The sequence below is a fragment of the Opisthorchis viverrini genome, assembly GCF_000715545.1.
Source record: "Opisthorchis viverrini unplaced genomic scaffold opera_v5_490, whole genome shotgun sequence".
NCBI classification, from domain to species: Eukaryota; Metazoa; Platyhelminthes; class Trematoda; order Opisthorchiida; family Opisthorchiidae; genus Opisthorchis; species Opisthorchis viverrini.
In genome coordinates this window covers 25,509-44,685 of record NW_008752148.1, presented here as the reverse complement: position 1 = coordinate 44,685, position 19,177 = coordinate 25,509, and the positions used below count along the sequence as shown (strand labels likewise).

General features: G+C 45.5%; 1 protein-coding gene across 1 annotated transcript in view; it reads right to left on the bottom strand.

Moving 5' to 3' along the window:
- Positions 1-19,177, bottom strand: part of T265_15416 (hypothetical protein) — a gene marked incomplete at both ends in the record, with an annotated part of 28,121 nt that continues 8,944 nt past the window's right edge. The window contains 8 exons of the mRNA XM_009178004.1: positions 1-1,412; positions 5,664-6,043; positions 6,521-6,772; positions 9,228-9,374; positions 9,977-10,249; positions 12,979-13,254; positions 15,567-15,780; positions 17,646-18,044. Of these exons, the coding sequence (XP_009176268.1) occupies positions 1,229-1,412; positions 5,664-6,043; positions 6,521-6,772; positions 9,228-9,374; positions 9,977-10,249; positions 12,979-13,254; positions 15,567-15,780; positions 17,646-18,044 (2,125 nt within the window). The remainder of the gene's footprint in view (positions 1,413-5,663; positions 6,044-6,520; positions 6,773-9,227; positions 9,375-9,976; positions 10,250-12,978; positions 13,255-15,566; positions 15,781-17,645; positions 18,045-19,177) is intronic.

The following is a 19,177-nucleotide window of genomic DNA, read 5'->3' as shown; positions in this document are numbered from 1 at the left end:
CCGGAATCGAAGTTTATTGATGAATAGCCCAAACGGGACCGCTATTAGAAGAACAACACGCACCAATGGTGGTGGTAATACACAGACTTTAGCTCGGAACGAGCCTCTGAGATCTGTATTATGAACGAAGCCGGGAAGAGAACACGCGCCTAGAGCAGCAGCAGGAGTAAGCGACATGAAGGCAAGACCAGTTTGGGAGCAGTAGATGGAAGACAGGAGGGGAAAACGTCAAAAGACACACCGGAGCAGTATATGGAGAGTGGGGATATGAACCGGCTAGTTGATGTTGAAGGGTAGAAAGTAAGGAAACGAGAGAATGTAGCCTAAACCCTCCATGAAAAAAGAGGACGACCAGAGGTCATACAATCAAAGTGCATGTGTGTTGAGCATCCAAACTGCGACACCACTGATGGATCGTGAATACTAAAGGCACAGGAATATGAGAAGAGTACGGGTGGGCGCGAACGGGTAGGTGTACTTCACGGTCTGAACAAACTAGAGATGGAGGACAAGACAGGTGAAAAGGATAGAAAAATGCTGATGACGTGGGGAGGAAATGGACGAACAGCACGCAGCTGCGGGTTGGATGATGTTTATGGGAATGATCGAAAAGCCTAGAGTTTTCTTTATCGTTGTAGTATGCGAATGATCAAAATTACGGCCAAAAGAATAGCAACTAGGCAATGGCGGCGACAAAAGTAGCGGTCGCGCGTTCATCAGCCTACATACACGGTGCGCGGTAGATCACAAATTTCGGCAACTGACCAGACTAGTGCATCGTTGTCAGAACAAGGACTCAGGAAGGCAAGATAGCCAGAAATACCTGACAAGGAGAGATGGTAGCACGGTGCGTGTGGGAGTCAATGCGCACTAATGAGTACCTGATGGACGGATGATTGGTCATCATCGGCTAGGTGAGCCACGGATAAGGAGATGTTGGAAAGTGTATGGGAGATAGAGACAGAGGAATAGTCTTAACGGTAGTGTGTTGTGACAGGATGAATGCGGGAACCAACAAGAAGCGTAATAGATGAAAGCCAGTTTAAACAATGGGACAGCGTGCTTCAGTGTGTCTGCCCGACGGGCGACGAATGGATGCGATGACATATAGATAGCGAGAATCCGACCCTCTTCTAGAGAGGGAAGGAAGTGGCAACAAAAGTACAATAGTCAGTACTGTGTAGGCGGTAGACGACATGGTGAAACTACTAAATCGGATGCAGTTCGATTAAACCTGTGCGGGTTGTCGAGCGGCTGCACTGGGTGTGTGTCTCATTGAATTGTTGCTAGACTGCATTTGTGGAGTTCGGATGCTCATTGGACCGTTCTCTCCGTTCTGACCGGCCCACTGTCGGTTTCTCTGAGAGCGAGCATTTCGAGGAGCCCGACTGGAGCCATCGGAAACGCCCATACTGAAACAAGAAAGTAAAACCGATAAACAGAGGATACGAACAAGCGATAACACAGGTCAATTCAATTGGGGAAAAGGGGCAGCTGATATAGAGGCGCGGCAGTTATTGAATGTTGATGCGCGCGAGAAAAGATCTACTTTTGTTTGTGTCCGCCCACCACAAACCCATGTTTTATTACTTCCACAAAGAAAATCAAGGTCCTCTATCCATTTCAGAAAGGTTGGATTTTTTGGTTGATTATTGCGAAGCAAACCCTTTGAAATTGAGGCTCCTCGATCGGTTCCAAACACTGAAATAGCTTTAGTTCGAGTAGCAACCGAGCAAAAATTGAGACGTTTTCAGTTGGCTCCACCCTTCATGTCATACGGAGCTGCCGTATTGGTGCTTCCATTCCCTCGGTTTGCCACGATTTCCGTATCCGCTGGGTTTTTTTTTACGGTTTTCACATATTGTAAAGTGGGACATCCAATCTACTCCTTGACTTCGTCCTTTCAGTCTAGTTGGTTTCAGCATTAAATTTCTTGACTTATTCCATACCAGGATCTAATGATATAAATAGTATAAACGTAACATTACACGTAAGGTTGTTAAAAATACTTCGACAGACCACGACCGGTTTCTTGAGGCTCATCAGCTAGGCACAGTCACAGATTCCTCTCAGTCTGATATCTACTTGAACCCAAATCAAACAAACTTCGACAAAAACTCTCATTTGTCGACGAATTCAGCCTTGACAGGAGACTCAACGGAATTCAGCTGAATGCTCCGTTTATGGTGAGGTCCGCTTCAACTGAATGTGCTACACCAGGCCATTTCATGTATCAGCTGGTACGATGAAAATGCCGGTTTACTCTAGACTATGATGAAATGACCATTACACCACAACCGATGCTTTTGAAGTTAATAGGTAAGACAGCCAACTTCTTAAAACACGGCTTCTGCAGTTAGTCCCACTAAGTGGATTTGAGGTCAGGGGCTTTTCGACTGTCAAAAGGCACCGTACGTCGAGCTGTCTCCCCGGTCAACCAAGTGAAATTAAATCATGCTGGCAAGCTGCTTATGGATAGGACATATTACTCGAAATGAAGTAACTGGGCAAGCTTCGGCATCAAAGTAGGAGAGAGCTCAAAGCAATGCTACGAAATTTGAAATGGACTATTCTCTTGAGGAAAAGTTACAGAAGCGAAATTCGCACAAGATTCCCATTAACGACGTTGACTGTCTTCAGCTGTTAATTCACTAGGTAGATGTGCGGCGAATCACATGCGACGTTCAAGTGTAGGGGTGTGGCCGACAGCTCACCATCAGCTTTGAAGGCCGATGTTCCACTGAGGCACAATCACAATTTATTTAAAGACCTTGCTGTGAAGAAAAAAACGAGGGGAAAAGGCCTTTCGAGGTGTCCTCCAGACGCGCACTAGACAGACTGAGTAGGGGATGACAAAAGATCACTGACATCGAACAACAGTCATTTCTGGAAACGACCCTAGTACATGCAGAGTGGTTCACTGGAGTACGGGCCGCACCACCGATACTCAGACTCCCCGTATAATTATAACGAGTTAAAAGCTGACCAACTCTCTGAATTAGGCAAGACAAACATAGCCCTGCGGTTGAACGGAATGCTGTTAGTTCAGTTTGTTTGGATGGCTGTTGTTCTATTCAGTTTGACTGTAGACGTTACCTCATCGATCAAGGCGTTACAGGTACAACCTCTAGTGTTGGCTGGAGACTGTAAAACATGGTTATGAACCATCCTTAATGTCATTCAATCAAACTTTCAGGAACCTAACAGAGTAGAACCAGTGGGATCACAGATGCAGCATTAAAATGCTTGACCTGGACAGCAATGACATCTCGAGCCGCGTCAGCCTGTCATCCAGGCTGAGCAATGGCTGCCCGTCATCACCGTGGACAGTGGAGCGTTTTACGTATCTTGGAAGTTGTATTAGTTCTGACTGTAGTGTGACAGATGAGGTGAATGCACGAATCTGCAAGGCTCGGGCCGCGTTTGCTAACTTGAGACACCTATGGCGTCAGAATGGTTTATCCCTGAATCTGAAGGGACGTGTGTATCAAGCTACAGTACGGGCTGTTTTGTTGTATGGCTGTGAGACTTGGCCTATTCGAGCAGCGGACCTGAGACGTCTTCAGGTGTTCGACAATCGTTGTCTCAGAACCATAGCTCGTGTGGGTTGGTGTCAGCGAATCCGTAACGAGGCAGTTAGAAAGCGTGTTTTCGGTTGTGTAACGGGTACTTCCATTGAAGAATGTGTCCAGCACCAGAAGCTGCGTTGGTTGGGACATGTTTTACGCATGCCGAACCATCGTTTGCCGAAGAGAGTGCTGTTTTCCATACCCAATTCAGAGTGGCGTAAAGCGGTCAACTCTTGACTTGACTTGGCAGAGGAGTATGAAGGAGATCACGAAACGCTTGGGTGTTGTCGGTGCTACTCGCCTTCCAGGATTGGGACCGCGTGATCCTTACTGTGCCTGGTTGGAGACACTACAAGATATGGCTGCCAACCGATGTCAGTGGCGTTCTTGTTGTCAGTTTCTATCCAGAGTGCCTGAGTGAATGTCTGGAGGTGTAGGCACCTCGGAATGATTGAGTTAAGCTAGCACTAAGTCCCTGCCCCATTCACCTTTATTCTTTTCTTTACAATAAGGCTTTCAAATAAGTCATGGTTGTACGGCATCGGTGTTGAACACTGATGTCATGCTGTCGATGAGGATGATAACCGTGGACAGCAACAGAAACGTAGAAACTGTTACATCACCGTTCTGCGACAAGAAAAATCATACGGCGAAAAAAACAGAGGCAGAGTAGGGGCCGTCACTGAATGTAGTGAGCAGGAAGCCATTTGCGCCGTAGTGTTTACTATTGGAGGGAAATCTGCATGCAAGAAATCATCGAACATGATATATATCGAAATCTTGGCGGACTTATCGAACACAAGCTCGGAATTATTATCATCACAACGGAGAAGCACGTGCCGGATGCAACTGGTGGGACAGAAATACAAGAGTCCCCGTCACATATCACGTGAAACCTACTGGAGTTAGCGTTGCCCACCTTTCTTTTATTTCACAAATTATGCCGACACACATAACTGCCTAGATGTGACGTGCTGAAGCGGAAATTTTTAAAAAAGTGAATGTTACCACTAACAACGAACCAGTTGACTCCATGCGTCAGCCATGCTCATATCATTCCGAAAAAGTATGGTTGAATAAGTCCTTTAGCTGAGACAGAACGGGAGTGGTCAGATCTCAAAAATCCAACCAAAAGAGGCCCTTCTATCGCGTTGTGACTCAATAATCAGAAGCTACAAGCTGTTTGTCACAGGATTATGCGCCCACCAAAAGATTTGCAAACCTGATACGCGTAAAGACGAGATTTCGAAAATCAGGAGACTGACTAAATGGCGGTAACAAGCTGAAAGGCCGTGTTATATCGCAGGATGATATTGATAAACGACGTTCGTCCTCATCACATTGACACCAAAAGTATTGATTCAGGAAAAGTAATGAAACGCCTAACCAGTACAGCAACCTCGATGGTCGTTGTATTATAATCGACGGATTTCTAGCCTGAGCCACAATGTTGAACAATCAAACACCAATGTGTTCGGGGCTAGATGTGTGACGTAAACGTGGAATTAGATTGACGCACTAGTCGACCTTCCGGACCGATAAAAGTAGCGCGAAAAGTGAAGCAAACAAAAGGTTCACTCAAACATCTTGGTGATTGGTCAAATTAGGCCACAGGCGACAGTTTATTTTAATAGACTCTATAACTCCATTAATATATGTTAGCCAACTGTCACGCAGACAAGGTGGTCAGCTGATCATGCAGAACGCGCGAATTTGTGCCAGAAGTTTTAAGAGTCCGGAGTATGAAGTCCTTTTTTCTCTCCATTATTCTGTAGTGCCCTTGATACTGGAAAGAAGCGCAGGCCAATGGCGACAAATATCATTAAGCCTCTTGACTGCAATTTTTACTACAACACAATTTTGGGGTCCCTAAACACCATTTCGAAAAACAGAACGAAACAAACTGAGACAGTAAACGAGCAACGCAAGGCTAGGGCATTCAGATAACTATGGATCACATCTACATAAAGGAAACTACTCACAAGGTTGCTGAAAACTCTTCGACATCACATCATCCAGTGATTTTCCAAACCGAAAAACTGACAGAAATCAGGCCCCTCTTCATAATGATTTTAAACGAGGTGAGTTACCTACCGTTTGTATGAACCTCTGCTTGGGCCACGTCCACGAGCGGGTTCGTTGGGGTGAGGACAACCCTCCCCGGCGGATGAGCCATCACCACCGGGAAAATTGTCATCATCGGTGGCCAAACTAGATGCGGTCTCACCGCCATCAGTGCGTTTGCATTCCGGCCCTGAACCTTGACCGTATCGCCCCACTGTTTCGCGTTCATCTGACTCGACTTCATGGCTCAAGGCATCCGAATCTGCTGAACCACGGCGACGATCAGCTACATCCCCATTATTCCCAGTTGGGTCGTTCCAGTCAGCGTAATTGTTGTTTGGCCCACTTCGACGAGCACCCCCTCGTCCAGTTTGGCGTCGTGGCCGTTGATCACCTCGTGCATTACGCGGCTGAAATAATGACCGGATAAACGCAGAGTAACATTAAAGTCAAGGCCTCATTTGTTATTCGGTATTCACTTACATGTACGGAGAAAAAGCAAAAAGTTCCAGGGCACTTTGGAATTGGTTATTCTCCTTTGAAGATATACTATTCGCGAAAAACGTGCACAGGCTGCCAACCACTGGCATGGAATACAAGTTTAGATGGGCTAAACGTGGGCGGAAACTGGAGCAATTACTTAGCTGAGTACTTTGTGGCAACTGTCAAGCTGCCACGCGAGAAAACGCACGAAGTTGTAGTAACCAGAGCAGGTGGAACGCATGCCTCAAACGATTGTTCCAAAACCGATTTAGTCGAAGCATTAAATCAGATTTAGGAGTTTCTGAAAGCTTGGGTTGAAATTGCTTTGGCCCGATCTGACACAGAAAACATACCAGGAGCAAACCTGAGAGACATTCATGAAAATAATATTGAGAAAGACTCACTGGCCTGCGTCCGCCGCTATAGGGCAAGGGACCTCCCTCATCAGTGTATTGGCTGGGTCTGGAACTGGTGTCCGTAGGATCTGTGCCAGCATACGGTGGATAGGATGATGGGAAGGGAGCACCGCGTGGTGGTCTGCGGCCACCACGACCAACTCCACGGGAGGGACCACTGGGGGCACCCAAGCGACCGGGATATCCACTGCCCGAGTCAGAAGTGTGGGACAAATTTCGTATCAATGCTATCTTTTCCGCCTAGATAAAGGGAGTTTAAGAATGAGACCGTAGGAGACAGACAGCCAAGAAGGAACGTACAAAAGGATCTTCGAAATTCTGCAAAACCGGAATGCTCGAAAATCGACAGCTTCTTGATTGGCTGCAAGCATGTTTCAGTGGAGTAAACAATAGGAATACTTTCGAACCCAATCTACGCTGAAAAGCTAAGAAGCACCGCAACCAATTTTGTTGGAAATTAACAGTAGTGCACACATCATCAACCTTTCAAGGGTATCGTGACCCGCGGTCTTCGTTTGACAGCGAACGGAATGCTATTAGTTCAGCTTATTTGGATGGCTGTTGTTCTCTTCAGTTTGACTGTAGACATCCCTCACTGATCAAGGCATTACAATTACAACCTCTGGTCTTGGCTGGAGACTGTAAAACATGGTTATGAACCACACTTAACGTCATTCTTGCTGTAATCCAACTTTCAGGAACCTAACAGAGTAGAACCAGTGGGATCACAGATGCAGCATTAAAATGCAGCGTTCCATTCACTCACGGCTCCCGTCACATGATCTAATGCTGACAGGATGTCCCGAGTGGATCAGTAAGCCGGTGAACGATCAATAATATTGCACCCACATAGCAAACACTATACCATAACCAGAAATTCCTGTCGGCTCGAGATACACGACAGGTGAAACGTAGTCTTTGTCCCAAAACATGAAAATTATAAAGGCAACCAATTAATGCAAAATGCACCAAAATGAAATAATTGAGTTTCCGAAAACTTTAGCGAGGCGAACAATCGATAAAAGGCCGAGACAAACTTTAGTGGGACGGCCATGAAAGGTCTTTCCGACCAAAACCACGAAGGTCAAATTTAACCGTATGCTCGGGTGGGAACTTTCAGAGCGTGAGTATCCAATCTTTTAAACAGCTATTCGTAAGACAATAAAATAATGAACTTGGGTGCCACCCTATCGATATAAACACACCGTGAATCAAAGTGTGGATTTGTCTGAATTTTTCAGAATATATCAAGCATAATTGTCTCACTTTGTTGCAAACACCAGATCTAACAGTAAAAAGGACCAAGAAGTGATTGAGAATGCCCAAAGACCAATCAAAAGTTGTTCGGTTTGTATGACAGTCCACACTTGTTTTAACTGACCATAGATAGATGCACACACAAACACCTGTCGTGAGTTGGGTTGGACATACTTCACACGGAGGGGAGAATTCCTTTTATGTGAGGCAGTTACATGTGCCAGGAAGAACAAGGTGGCGGATAAAGCTTGCTTTTTTTATTGGTCACCCTGGTCAGCAAGGTAGAAGTTTATATAATACCAGAAGTCACCCTCTTTAAAGGTCGAGGTTCATGGGCCAATACATCATGGAGTAAAAAAGAGTGACGTCAGCGTCATACAAGTTTGTGAAACTGGCTTGTTCGTGTGCCAAATGAATTTAAGAGGGCGCACGGATTCTATTTGGACGCAGAATTACCGACCATACAGTTGGATTCCGATCGCTTCTGGGATCGCTAAGTTCCTGAACCGTGATAGCCCTGATTGGTTCAGAGGTACTTGACACACACACACAAACACTCCCACCGGTGAGGCAGTCAGGCACCAGCTGAATCATAAACTTATCCTTACCATTCGTTGATTGTAGCATAAAGTCAAACCAACAGGAGATAGCAGCCACTTATTATGAAGTGGTGAAAGAAAATTCGCTACAGTTAGTCCATTTTTTTAAATTTTAGTGTAAGTAACCTATGAAGAGCCGGCTCCTTCGATGTGTTAAACCGCTGCCGCTCAACGGTTGATGGCTAGGCTCTGGAAGAAATCGACCCAGTATAGGTTACAAACCGCCTCGTCCATAAGCCGGAGATAGCCGAAACAATGTAAGGTTTATTTTTAGGCTTGTATGCATGATAATGATGCGGACAATAGTTCTCATACTTTCCCATACCTTTCGGTGCCCAGCTGTTATGCCACCCGAAGGAAGCACGAGGACTTGGATAGTGCCAGGTTGCCAAAGCCTGGACAGGGTAAGTCGAAGGGCAGAGGTCGGGTTCGAACCACGGACCCAGAGTTTCTGTCAGTCTTATGCTCTAGCTGAACCCAAATCCGACAAATACACTCATCCGCATATTGGTTTGATGTCAATAGGAGAATACCCTGAATAAAAGTTGAGTCTCTCGCTTATAATGTTCTCCTTGAACTGAGTGTACTGCGACGTGTTAAGAGAGACACTGTGAATGCTGCACAGGGGTCTTCCAGTATGTCTCACTGGGCTATCTAGGTAAACCCAAATCTCCTTGCCATTGGATGTTGCGTTATCCGCAAGATCAACTACGATCAATAAGCAGTACCGATAGGGTCCTTTGCTCGCATGAAAGTATGCAGGCCGAAGACAGCAACTATACTGTGACAAAACATGGGTGAGTATAACACATGGGTGCGGAGAAAAAATACTGACTTACTTCCATTTTTTCCAAATCGTAGATATAATCCAGTTGAAAGCTAATCAATAATCGGGCTTTTTCGACTGCATCGCGTGTGCCAGACAGGACAAACCCACCGTACTCCTCTTCGGCATGGGGTTGTGAAGTAGCCTGGGTACCTCCGGCCTGTGAACAACAGGCGTAAACGAGATTGTGGAAGAGCAGCATGCACGTGACAGTAAGTGCGAGATGAACGTGTGAGAAACGAACCAACATATTCAAGCTTATCAAACAATGGAGGTAATAGCCAAAATGCAAGCGTGCGACCGAAATCCGCCACAGTTGGAGACAAGGCTGCAATCAGCTGACTTCCCATCGTGAGGATCATCATGAACAACGCCAATGTGGGGAGGATAGTAAGAACCGAACGTCTGAGCTCGGCGCTTCCCTCTCTCTCAAGAAAACCGGCATGACCTCGTAGACTGTTTCAGTCTACCATGAATTTTTGTTAAAATTAGGCTTTACACCAAACCAAGGCCCGCTATAAAAGCTGCTGGGTTGCAACACATCATCCCTACGTACAGACTAGATTTCTGTGCGTAGAGAAACTTGGTATTTTCTTCATAGACTTCCCTCTCATTAGGTAGGTGTGAGTAGACCAAAAGCGCAAGAAGAACTGAGTTCGAATGAGTCTCTTCCATTCGAGAACTGTCCCATGTGGAAAACCTTACCTATTGTTCGAATGAATAACAACCGTGTCAACTCACAAATTAGGTGATGGCACTTACCCGAAGAAACAAACGTCGCATGCTGGTAGACACAGGCGTTGTGGGCCCTGGGGGATGTAGGTTAAGGCCTTCAAGATTGGGTATCGTTTCATCCTCGGAAGGACCTTTGATATGGTCGTCGAAATGAATTTGGACCACGCCAGATTTCTCGATTATGGAAACGATGTTGTTCGTCCTCCGACCGATCAACCGTCCCACATATCGTCTTGGGACACCCAGATAGAGCTCAGTAAACTCCAGTCTGGAACGAGCTTGCTTTGCTGCTTCCGCTGTCTAAAAAGTGATAATGAGACAAGAATGGAGGAAGAGATAAAACAATAAGGATTATTGAACCATCCCCAGCAAAGATGTTTAGAATCAAGTGTCTGGTAGGGCTCACCACACAAATTGCAAAAAGCAGGGTAGAGCACAAGAAAAAAGAACATACGCCCAAGATTCCTGCACCGACATGTCCCAATAATATTTGTAGCTATGAACGATGTACCAACCACATGGAAGCTCTTAATTTTGGAGAAAATGTTCAGCTGTGGCCCTTTTTCTGGGCACAACTGCTGTGCAATCCGAAAGAAACACGGGGGCTGAGATACTGCCAGGGTACCCAAGCCTAGACAAGAGCAATCGAAAAGCCGCAGTTGGGTTCGAGCCACGGGTACTCGTCAGTAGTTTCGCGCTTTAACCGCTAAACTAATTCAAGCTTCTGATCAACAGAACACCCGTGAAAAAAAACATTCACACGATCTCTGGAAGATACACAGAAACCTTAATAAGACGTCGGCACCCGTTCCCAAACAGAAACCCAAGGCGAAATTGCATTCCTTCGGGACATCAAGGCATCGAAAGGATGGAAGCTTATCAGGACCGGAAACTTAGTGGAGTTTGAGGAAGGCCATTCACCCATTTCCGAAGCCATCGAATGTTCCAAGTTCACTGTCAAGGTCTCCATTACGGGTCGGAAATCCGACTAACCAATTAGAGGTGGCAAGTTGCCGCTACTGAAAGTACTCAGTCCAACGATTGGCGAGTCACGTTTTCCAGGAACGAGTTGCTTTTCTCCATGACTGTTTCGCTCACCAGAGGCCTTCTCATGCCGGTGAGGCATGGCTTTATCTATAGTTGTTTGACGGATGCTTCTACTTGGGTCGGAGCAATGCCAGTGCGCAAGGAGGATGGTCAGAGTCTTCAATCAAAGCCTTTGGCTCAAAAGCCTACCAGTAAGGCAGTGACATTTGGCGTAAGATGACCAGAGTAATCTAGATTTGAGGGAGTAAGTGACCACACAAATTACGTTGCCCGACATGGTGCACCAGAAGGCTGGTATTCAGACTTCGACCGACGAACAAACGTGGTACGAGGCTGTGTGAGCGTTACATGTACGCTCCCTAGTATTGGCTATGAAGGTGGACAAACCGTCGCACAGCTGGAGAGTTCAAGCTCGCTACAGATAGAAATCAGTCTAGCAGCCATAGTTTTCAAGATGTTCTTTGGTGTTATCCTGTGCAAGTTGATTCACAATCGAGAGAGCAAGATTCATGAGAATCAAACTGGGTTTCGCAAGGGCAAAGTTTGCGCTGATCGTATTTTCAGTTTACGTCTGAACATAGATGGCGCTCGCTATTCACCTAAAAGCTGTTTTGAATCCACCGATTATTGAAACCCTATGCCAGTGTCTGGCGATCAAAGTTATCCACTTAAAATTCTTGTCACTTACTACATCGATCCATCATTTCCTGTCCAATCGTAATTATTCTAGTGAGTCCTCATCACTGACGATATCGCTTTATTGAAAATAGAAATCCAAGCTATTTTAAATAAAGGCCACACAAGTGCACAATGTAAAGTCCTATTGCAAAAATTGGTGGGTTCAAAGCTAAAACTAATAATTGTGGGCAAACCTATCTATGCGGTCTATCGATCCGGGCAGCTGCACAAGTCCCAATGGTCCGGCAAAAGATGCAACCAGTCTTAACCACTGTTTGCAAACTTTCGACATTTTTGGCGCCACCATGGTATTAATTTGGCTGTCAGGGGTATTTTGTGCAGTGCTCGGATGCGATCTGTCTAATTTGTGGAGCCGAGACGCGTACGTTGCGTATAGATCTCCAAATATTCCCTATTTAACCAACGTTGTCTCTGCGCGGGTTGGACGAGAACATCGGATCAGTATCGATAAGGTTTGCCAGGTGGAGCTGGGGAAATCCAACTTTCTCAAGAGAGATCAACCAATCATACTCTATAGGTTACGTTATTTAAGCCATGTACTTTGTACGCCCGAGGACCGCTCACCTTGCTGAACCCTCTACCAAGTCATATGCTGAGAAGAGGCAGTCCAGGAGCAATCGATCAAAGTTAGCAACAAGGAACGAAAGCCCTTAACACTGAACTCAGCTGCACTGGAAACCGCCGTCTAACAGGATGGGAACTGTGGAGCGAGATAAGTCGCCGGTTATTGACCCATACAAAAATGGCTCTATCACGTAGCCCGTGAGGGCCCCATGTCAAGACTATTATCCTCGATGCGCTGCTCTCTAGTTCCCTGCTTTATCAGACAAACAGGAGAATTGAAAGTCAGTGAACTGGTTTGGCCATTGCTTCCGGTGTTACTCTTTTTCTCACAAACTGTTTATCCTCGGGTAGCGAAATTATGGCAATTGGAAACTACCAGCCTTAATAAACGGTAGAAAGCTAGATAACTGACCAATCACTCCGTTCTCTAACTTGCCATGAGGTCATAGCCTGAATATTGTGACCACAGTTACAACCGTCATCCACCCAGCTATTTTCACTTTCCAACGGCATGTTGTATGTCCTTTGTTGTTTACATGTGGCACGTTTGACGTAGAAGTTTGAAGTGGTGCCAATCAGCTGTCTCTCGGCTTAACGATTAACAATGCAATGGTCCCAAAAAACACGTGGAACATGTACTCAAACGCCATCTAATGGAATCTCCATCCAAACGGATTAAAGGCATTAACAACCGGGTGGAGGGGAGATCGAAAACCTACTCTGGCTTCAACAATGATTAATGCAGAGTCTCCGTTTTCATTCGCATGATCCTCAACAGGACGCCGCCCATCATTTGTTTCACGTAGTCGTATGCTTACAACATCCGGCATCTCGCGACATGCGCGGATGTTATGGCCCTGAGCACCGATTGCCAGCCCCATTAGGCGTTGGGGAACGTAGAAACGCTCGTAAAACATGTTTGGATCAGTGTCCCAATCAGCGCTGCTCCTCGAACTGGTCATGTTGAGATGTGAGGTTTCGTGTCCTCTAGTTACCTGAACAAGGTCCATGGGGAAGGTGAAAGTTAGCCTGCTGAGACCAAACAGAAACAGTATAAAACCACAGAAGAAAAACAAACACGGAGCCAAAAGTTCAAATGGTAAGTATCGTGTCAACAGCAGTGAACGAGGATTTTACATAAGGGTGCAATCTACCTCGCCCCTGAAGCTCACCGAATCGGAATGAGATCCCTCTTCACACAAACGTTGTATGGGGTTCGAAGTTTCGCAATCAACAAATACCAAGAAAACAGCGATTTATGTCATTCTGCGATAAAAGTTGGTCACAAAATACTCTCCTGGATCAACCGACTACCGCTTGCTTGAACCTCACGAAGAGTTTTGGATATGTGAAGCATCAGTAGCTTCCTCGTAGCTGTTAATGACAACTCTATTCTTCTTTACTGTATCCATGACTGGAGATTCACTTATAGCACCGGTTGTGATAAACAAGAATTAATATGGCTAACTTGTTGAGGATCGGAACACCTGATTAGTGGTCGTCATTTTTCATGAGCACACTGGGGCGATTTGGTGTCATCTAACCAGAGCTACTCTTTCGTGCTCTTTCAAAGCGGGGGTTACTTCAGCACTGGAAATCGATATTCAAAGCTACAAACACATGATGAGTCAAGTGAACTGTAGCAATATTTGGACTAGTTAAAGACCCCAGTATCAACTGGCTGTTTGTGTTGTCACATTCCTATGCACACGAAAAACAGTGATGTAAGTCGACTCCCCAAAGGGGACGAGCGCCGCGTAGTTCTGTTATAAAACGCACCCACAAAGGAGTGGACTGGAATAACATTTTCATAAGCTCCGGCGATATGGTAGCAAAGTTAGGTTGCTAATGGATCAAGCTTTTTCAACAGGAAGCTAACGAGTGAATAACAAGTAGAAAGGTACGCTAACAGGTAAATGGAATGAATAAGTCATAAGCCTGTTAGACTAGAAACCCGCCACAAAACCGAATTCCCAAGCAATACAAGCCTGTCCGCGTCAGGAGGCGAATAGCCGATCAGCTGACAGATCACTCTACCCCGGCCTCATGAACCCTTAGTAGGCTGAGCTTATCGGGCTCCGCCAGCGCTTCACTAAAAGCCGAAGGTAATTCGATTGGCGAATAAATTACGGCTAGTACTGGCAGTGTATGATTTCCGAACGCAACCCGTATTGCAGGTGCGCCACTATCCTTCACCTAAGTCATATGACCTGGGTGATCATAAACAGATTATTAAAAAAGTACCAGTTTAGCTTGCTTCGTTCACAACAATAAACCACACAGACCACTGTGTGATAGCCCGACATGATGACGAAGAGCCGTCTATGGGGGAAGTAGGGCCAGGACCGAAAAAGCCAAGAGCGCCGAGGAGACACACAAAAGCATTTTTGGGATGAGATAATCATCAATCTGGATGGAATGTACGCCGCGCTTCAAGGTGAGCCGAAAAGATATTCCGATTCGGATAAAAGGCAGGACAAAGGAAATCCATGATAAGGTTCAAAAACCAGAACAGCATGCTAGCACGTGAGTGAGCATCGGTTCAGGATGACAGCTTTACCGCAGTCTATCCCTGGGCTCATCGCCACATACCAACTTTGTTAAAGCCTGTTCAACTCACACCATATTCTAAAATACGGATTTCGTCCCAGTATGCTGGGAAGCAGAGAAGCACCATTCAGCTGCTTGATCCTTGACGAGAACCATTCACGGAACCCAAAAGGGGTTTGAACTTGAAGTTCACTGCTCAGCCGGCAGGTCGGTCAAGTGATTAATTTAATCATAAAAATTTAGTTCACATTACTCGGACTGCTTCATCAAAGATATGGACTATTGATGGTTGCCGACAAGGGCGAAGCGTCACAAGAACAGAACACTGGAATTTTTCCACTACTTACGGAATATAAGTAATCTGCCTAAACAGGAGAACATCCCAGGAATGACATCACCGGTCAGGGCTGCTGTCCCTGGGGTCAATTACCACCAAATTGTGACAGTGGTGAACTCAAGGTTGGTTGGTGCTATATCCTGTCTAGGCGTCAGTCCTCTGTACTGAATGGCAGTGTTTAACTTTTATTAGGAATATAGCGAGTCCGAGTTCACCTAGAGACCCTGGAGGTGCATACTGCTAATAGGTCACAACAAAAATGAGGCAAACGTAGTGTTTTGCAGCCCTTCAGTGTGTTTTAGTTTAAAAAACTACAGCATTTACACGATACTCACAAAGGCGAAAATCCGTAATAATCAATGACTAGTGGTGAGAAAACCCAGTGAAATTAACAAGCTCAAAAGGGGTACGTTAGCTCACCTCCATATTGCGCATTGTTTGTCTCAAACTCCGTGTGATGGCCCACTTCTGACGAAGCATTTTCACATGCGTCTCCTCCAACAGGGCGACATTTCGGATCGCACTTTCATCAGTGCTCAGCACAACCAATGAGGATGACTCCTTGTCGAAGAATAGGCTTACAGGTCCACCGGCGTGTCGAAGGAACTCGGTGTGAACGCTCGTATCAGCAGCACTGTGAGCGAAGAAAAGAAAGCGAATAGGTAATGGTTTGAGCTAATCCAGTTCAGGCTCGAAGGAAGAAGTAAGTGTATCCGAGCTCAACGAAAAAAGATTGCCTATTGAGATCAATCAGGGCGGGCAGTTGAGCCAAAAACTCATTGCACACAGAATCATTCTCTCTCACACGCATACAAAAGGCCGCGAAATGGATACCGATTAGTGGTTACCGGGACAAAAGCTAGAGAAAGACTAATTCACGCTGAGGTGTAAAACATAGTGCATGTGTTAAACAACCTAAAGTTCATCACAATATGGTGGGCTACACCACTACTTCACTAGAAATTGAATATCTGTGGTACAAGGCTGACCGCTTAAATAAAATAATCATAGTTTTTTTGCGAAGCAATTAGCAGTTAGCGTAGGTTGATGGGCTGTTTCTGTTCGCGTGTCACAATATGACCTAGTGTTATTCCAACTGAAGGGGAGCCATATATAAAGCATGTGAGTTGGCATGATTTCAGTAAATGTGTTGAACAGTTGTTGAGCTGAAGAAATCAGCTGGTGAGAAAAGGAAAACCAGAAAGCAGCATGTGACTGGGAGATATGGCAGTGTATCTCTATGTGACCGCTCTCTGAGATCCCGTTCTGGAGCCTGACGACCGCTACCGCCTACAATTTTGTTCATTTCAGTTTTCCGCTGGGTAGCAAACGTTGAACGTTTCAAAGGACACCGTAGCCAAGTGCGGGACAAACAGTCCTGCGAAAAGGGGGGTGCTTGGTCAAGCCAACAAAGTCTGCGTGGATAGAACGCCTAAATTAGATGGTGGGAACGAACACCTGTCAGTGAAGCATCGGCGAGGGGATCAGTGGTCCATTTATAGACTCCTCTCTCCAAAAAGGATCTTCATCGCCCTATTAGGACCACTCTTCCTTTGAGTTTTTTTTTCTAGTGAAGAAAGAACAATTCCCGGATGACCAGAAATTTAGCCCTCTCTTACTCATCAGCAGGACGACCTTGTGAGACCACTTATGATGGCGATAAAACACAGCTGAGCTATGAAAATGATCGGAAGCCAACTTCGGCTTTATTGGTTGCTACTCGTACGCACTAGCGGTGAGAACGGCGTACGAACATAGACGTGCGCAGTCATTTGGTCTGTCCAAACATCCACCGGTGAAACTACAGGACCATCAATGCTTTTCACCCGCACTCTCATTTGCAGGGATGAAATCGAACAGCTTTGGTCAACACTGGGAATCAAGCCCAGTACTTACAAACTTAGACCAAGCAACTGGTGCAGATACATCACGGAATGCCCACAGGCTTGACAAAACTGCAAGGGCACCGCATGGTGCTGTCTCGTCAGGAAAGATTTCCATGTTTACTTACAATTATTCCTCCGCAAAACGTTTGAGTCGTTTTGATACACTTTGGAAGAACATATGTGAACCTCTAACATCCTGAGAGAGTTGTCACGATGTGACTAAAACAGTTTCAAAACAGGGGTACGACAGCTGATCATTAGTGGAACAGGGAGAGAACACAAACGTCATTGCCATAGGCGACATTTACCGATGGGAAGGCCTTAGCCTACTAGAACAATGTGCCGACATTGACGTATCTAAGGACCAATCATTGGTGAAAGAATGTCCAGGTGCGTAAAAGAATCCTATTTCAAAGTACTGATGCCAGACTGCCACGGCTTGTAAGAATCACGTGAGCATAAAAATGTACGCGTCTTACGAAAATATTCCTCATCTGATGGATCCCTGTCAGTAGTGAAATATGACTGACCGAATAACGGCAAAGAAAGAATTTCGCGCTCAAGAATTCACGTAAAGATACGAATTAACTAGACCAGAGGAAGACTAACTCACAATTCGGAAAGCTCCTTTGGGATTTCAATAGAATGTCGATGGATCATGGCCGCGGAAATGCAGGGGATGTCGTGAGTAGGTTGCCGTAAAGTATTTCGATTTACAATGTCCGTAACGGCTGAAAGTTGCGCGCATCGCGTGATATCTGTTGGGCTTGCATCCGATGGGGTATTTACTTGGAGCTTCACTACAGCCATGTCATCGCGAACCTTATGAACCCGACAAGGCCACCAAGCAGCTAGTTCCAACTGATCGCTGAGTGAGGATCGAACGTCGGCCTTGTTTTCTTCCACCATCCAGTTTGCGGAAAGACTTTCGCTAGCATCACCGGATTGTCCATTCAACTGATTATCGGCTATCGAGAAAAGCACCTCTGCAAATTGACCAGCCTGAACTTCTCTGCGTACAGGGAAGAGGGAAGTAGAACGTTATTTTTTTTAATTGCATGCGGTTATTGGTGGGCATGAAGGTGATACGGTATTGCATTCCATATACAAATACACTAACATATGGGTTACCTCAGTAGAACTGCGGAGGACATGTCGAAAGTATCAGAGAATGTTAACGACCGAAGAGAATCAGAATGCTTCTGGTCGACTGTTACTTTTATTACGTTATTGACAACGATGATGGTGAGAACCACTATGCGACCGCTGGAAAGCACGAGCGGATTGTTCACACCTAGACTAGAGGGGCTTCGGTAAAGACGATTTATTTATTCAACTCCATCGAAGTCACAACTAAGTTGGAGTGTATAAATTTGCCATGTCCAGGCAGAAAGCTGATAAAATTTCCAGCGGTAACTACAGGGTGTCTCATAATAGATGCAAAAAATAATACCCACGTTCAAACTTCAACAACAATTCAAAAAATTTATCATTTTTTATGTGGACATACTAGCACCATGGAGGTTTACTGTGAACAAACTGGAATTACAAAAGACGTTGAAAGTTGGAGGCGGTATGAGATGTGAGACACAACATGTTTAACTTCTTCAAGCGTCACTCGTGCACACTCCTCTTCAATTCTTGCTCTTAACTCCACCAAATTCTTCGGTTTATTTCCATGATATACGCGAGCTCCGATCATTCCCCAAAACCAATAATTCAAAGGTGTGAGATCGGGTGGCCTTGCGGACCAAAAGTTTGGAAATCCACGAGCAATGACTCACATCAGAAAATTGCTCACGGAGGTAAGTTCTCACTTGGTTTGAGTGGTGGGGTGGAGCGCCATCTTGTTGAAAGACGGTCAATGACTTCCTCTGCTACTTGAGTCGCAGGATAACATGCGTCTGCAGTATGTAGAGGTAACCGTAGCATCAAAGAAAAAGGGACACAGAAGACACTTTGAGGAGAGCCCCATCCACACACGGAGAAGAGGGGAATGGAGATTATTGGTGAGCTACTCTTGAGGAGCTTCAAGGGACCATATCACGTAATTTTGATTGTTGATTATGCCATCCACAGAAGAATTTACTTCATCGCTCCATAAAATGTTGGGAACGATTTCTTCATTGTCCAGCAGCCAGTTAG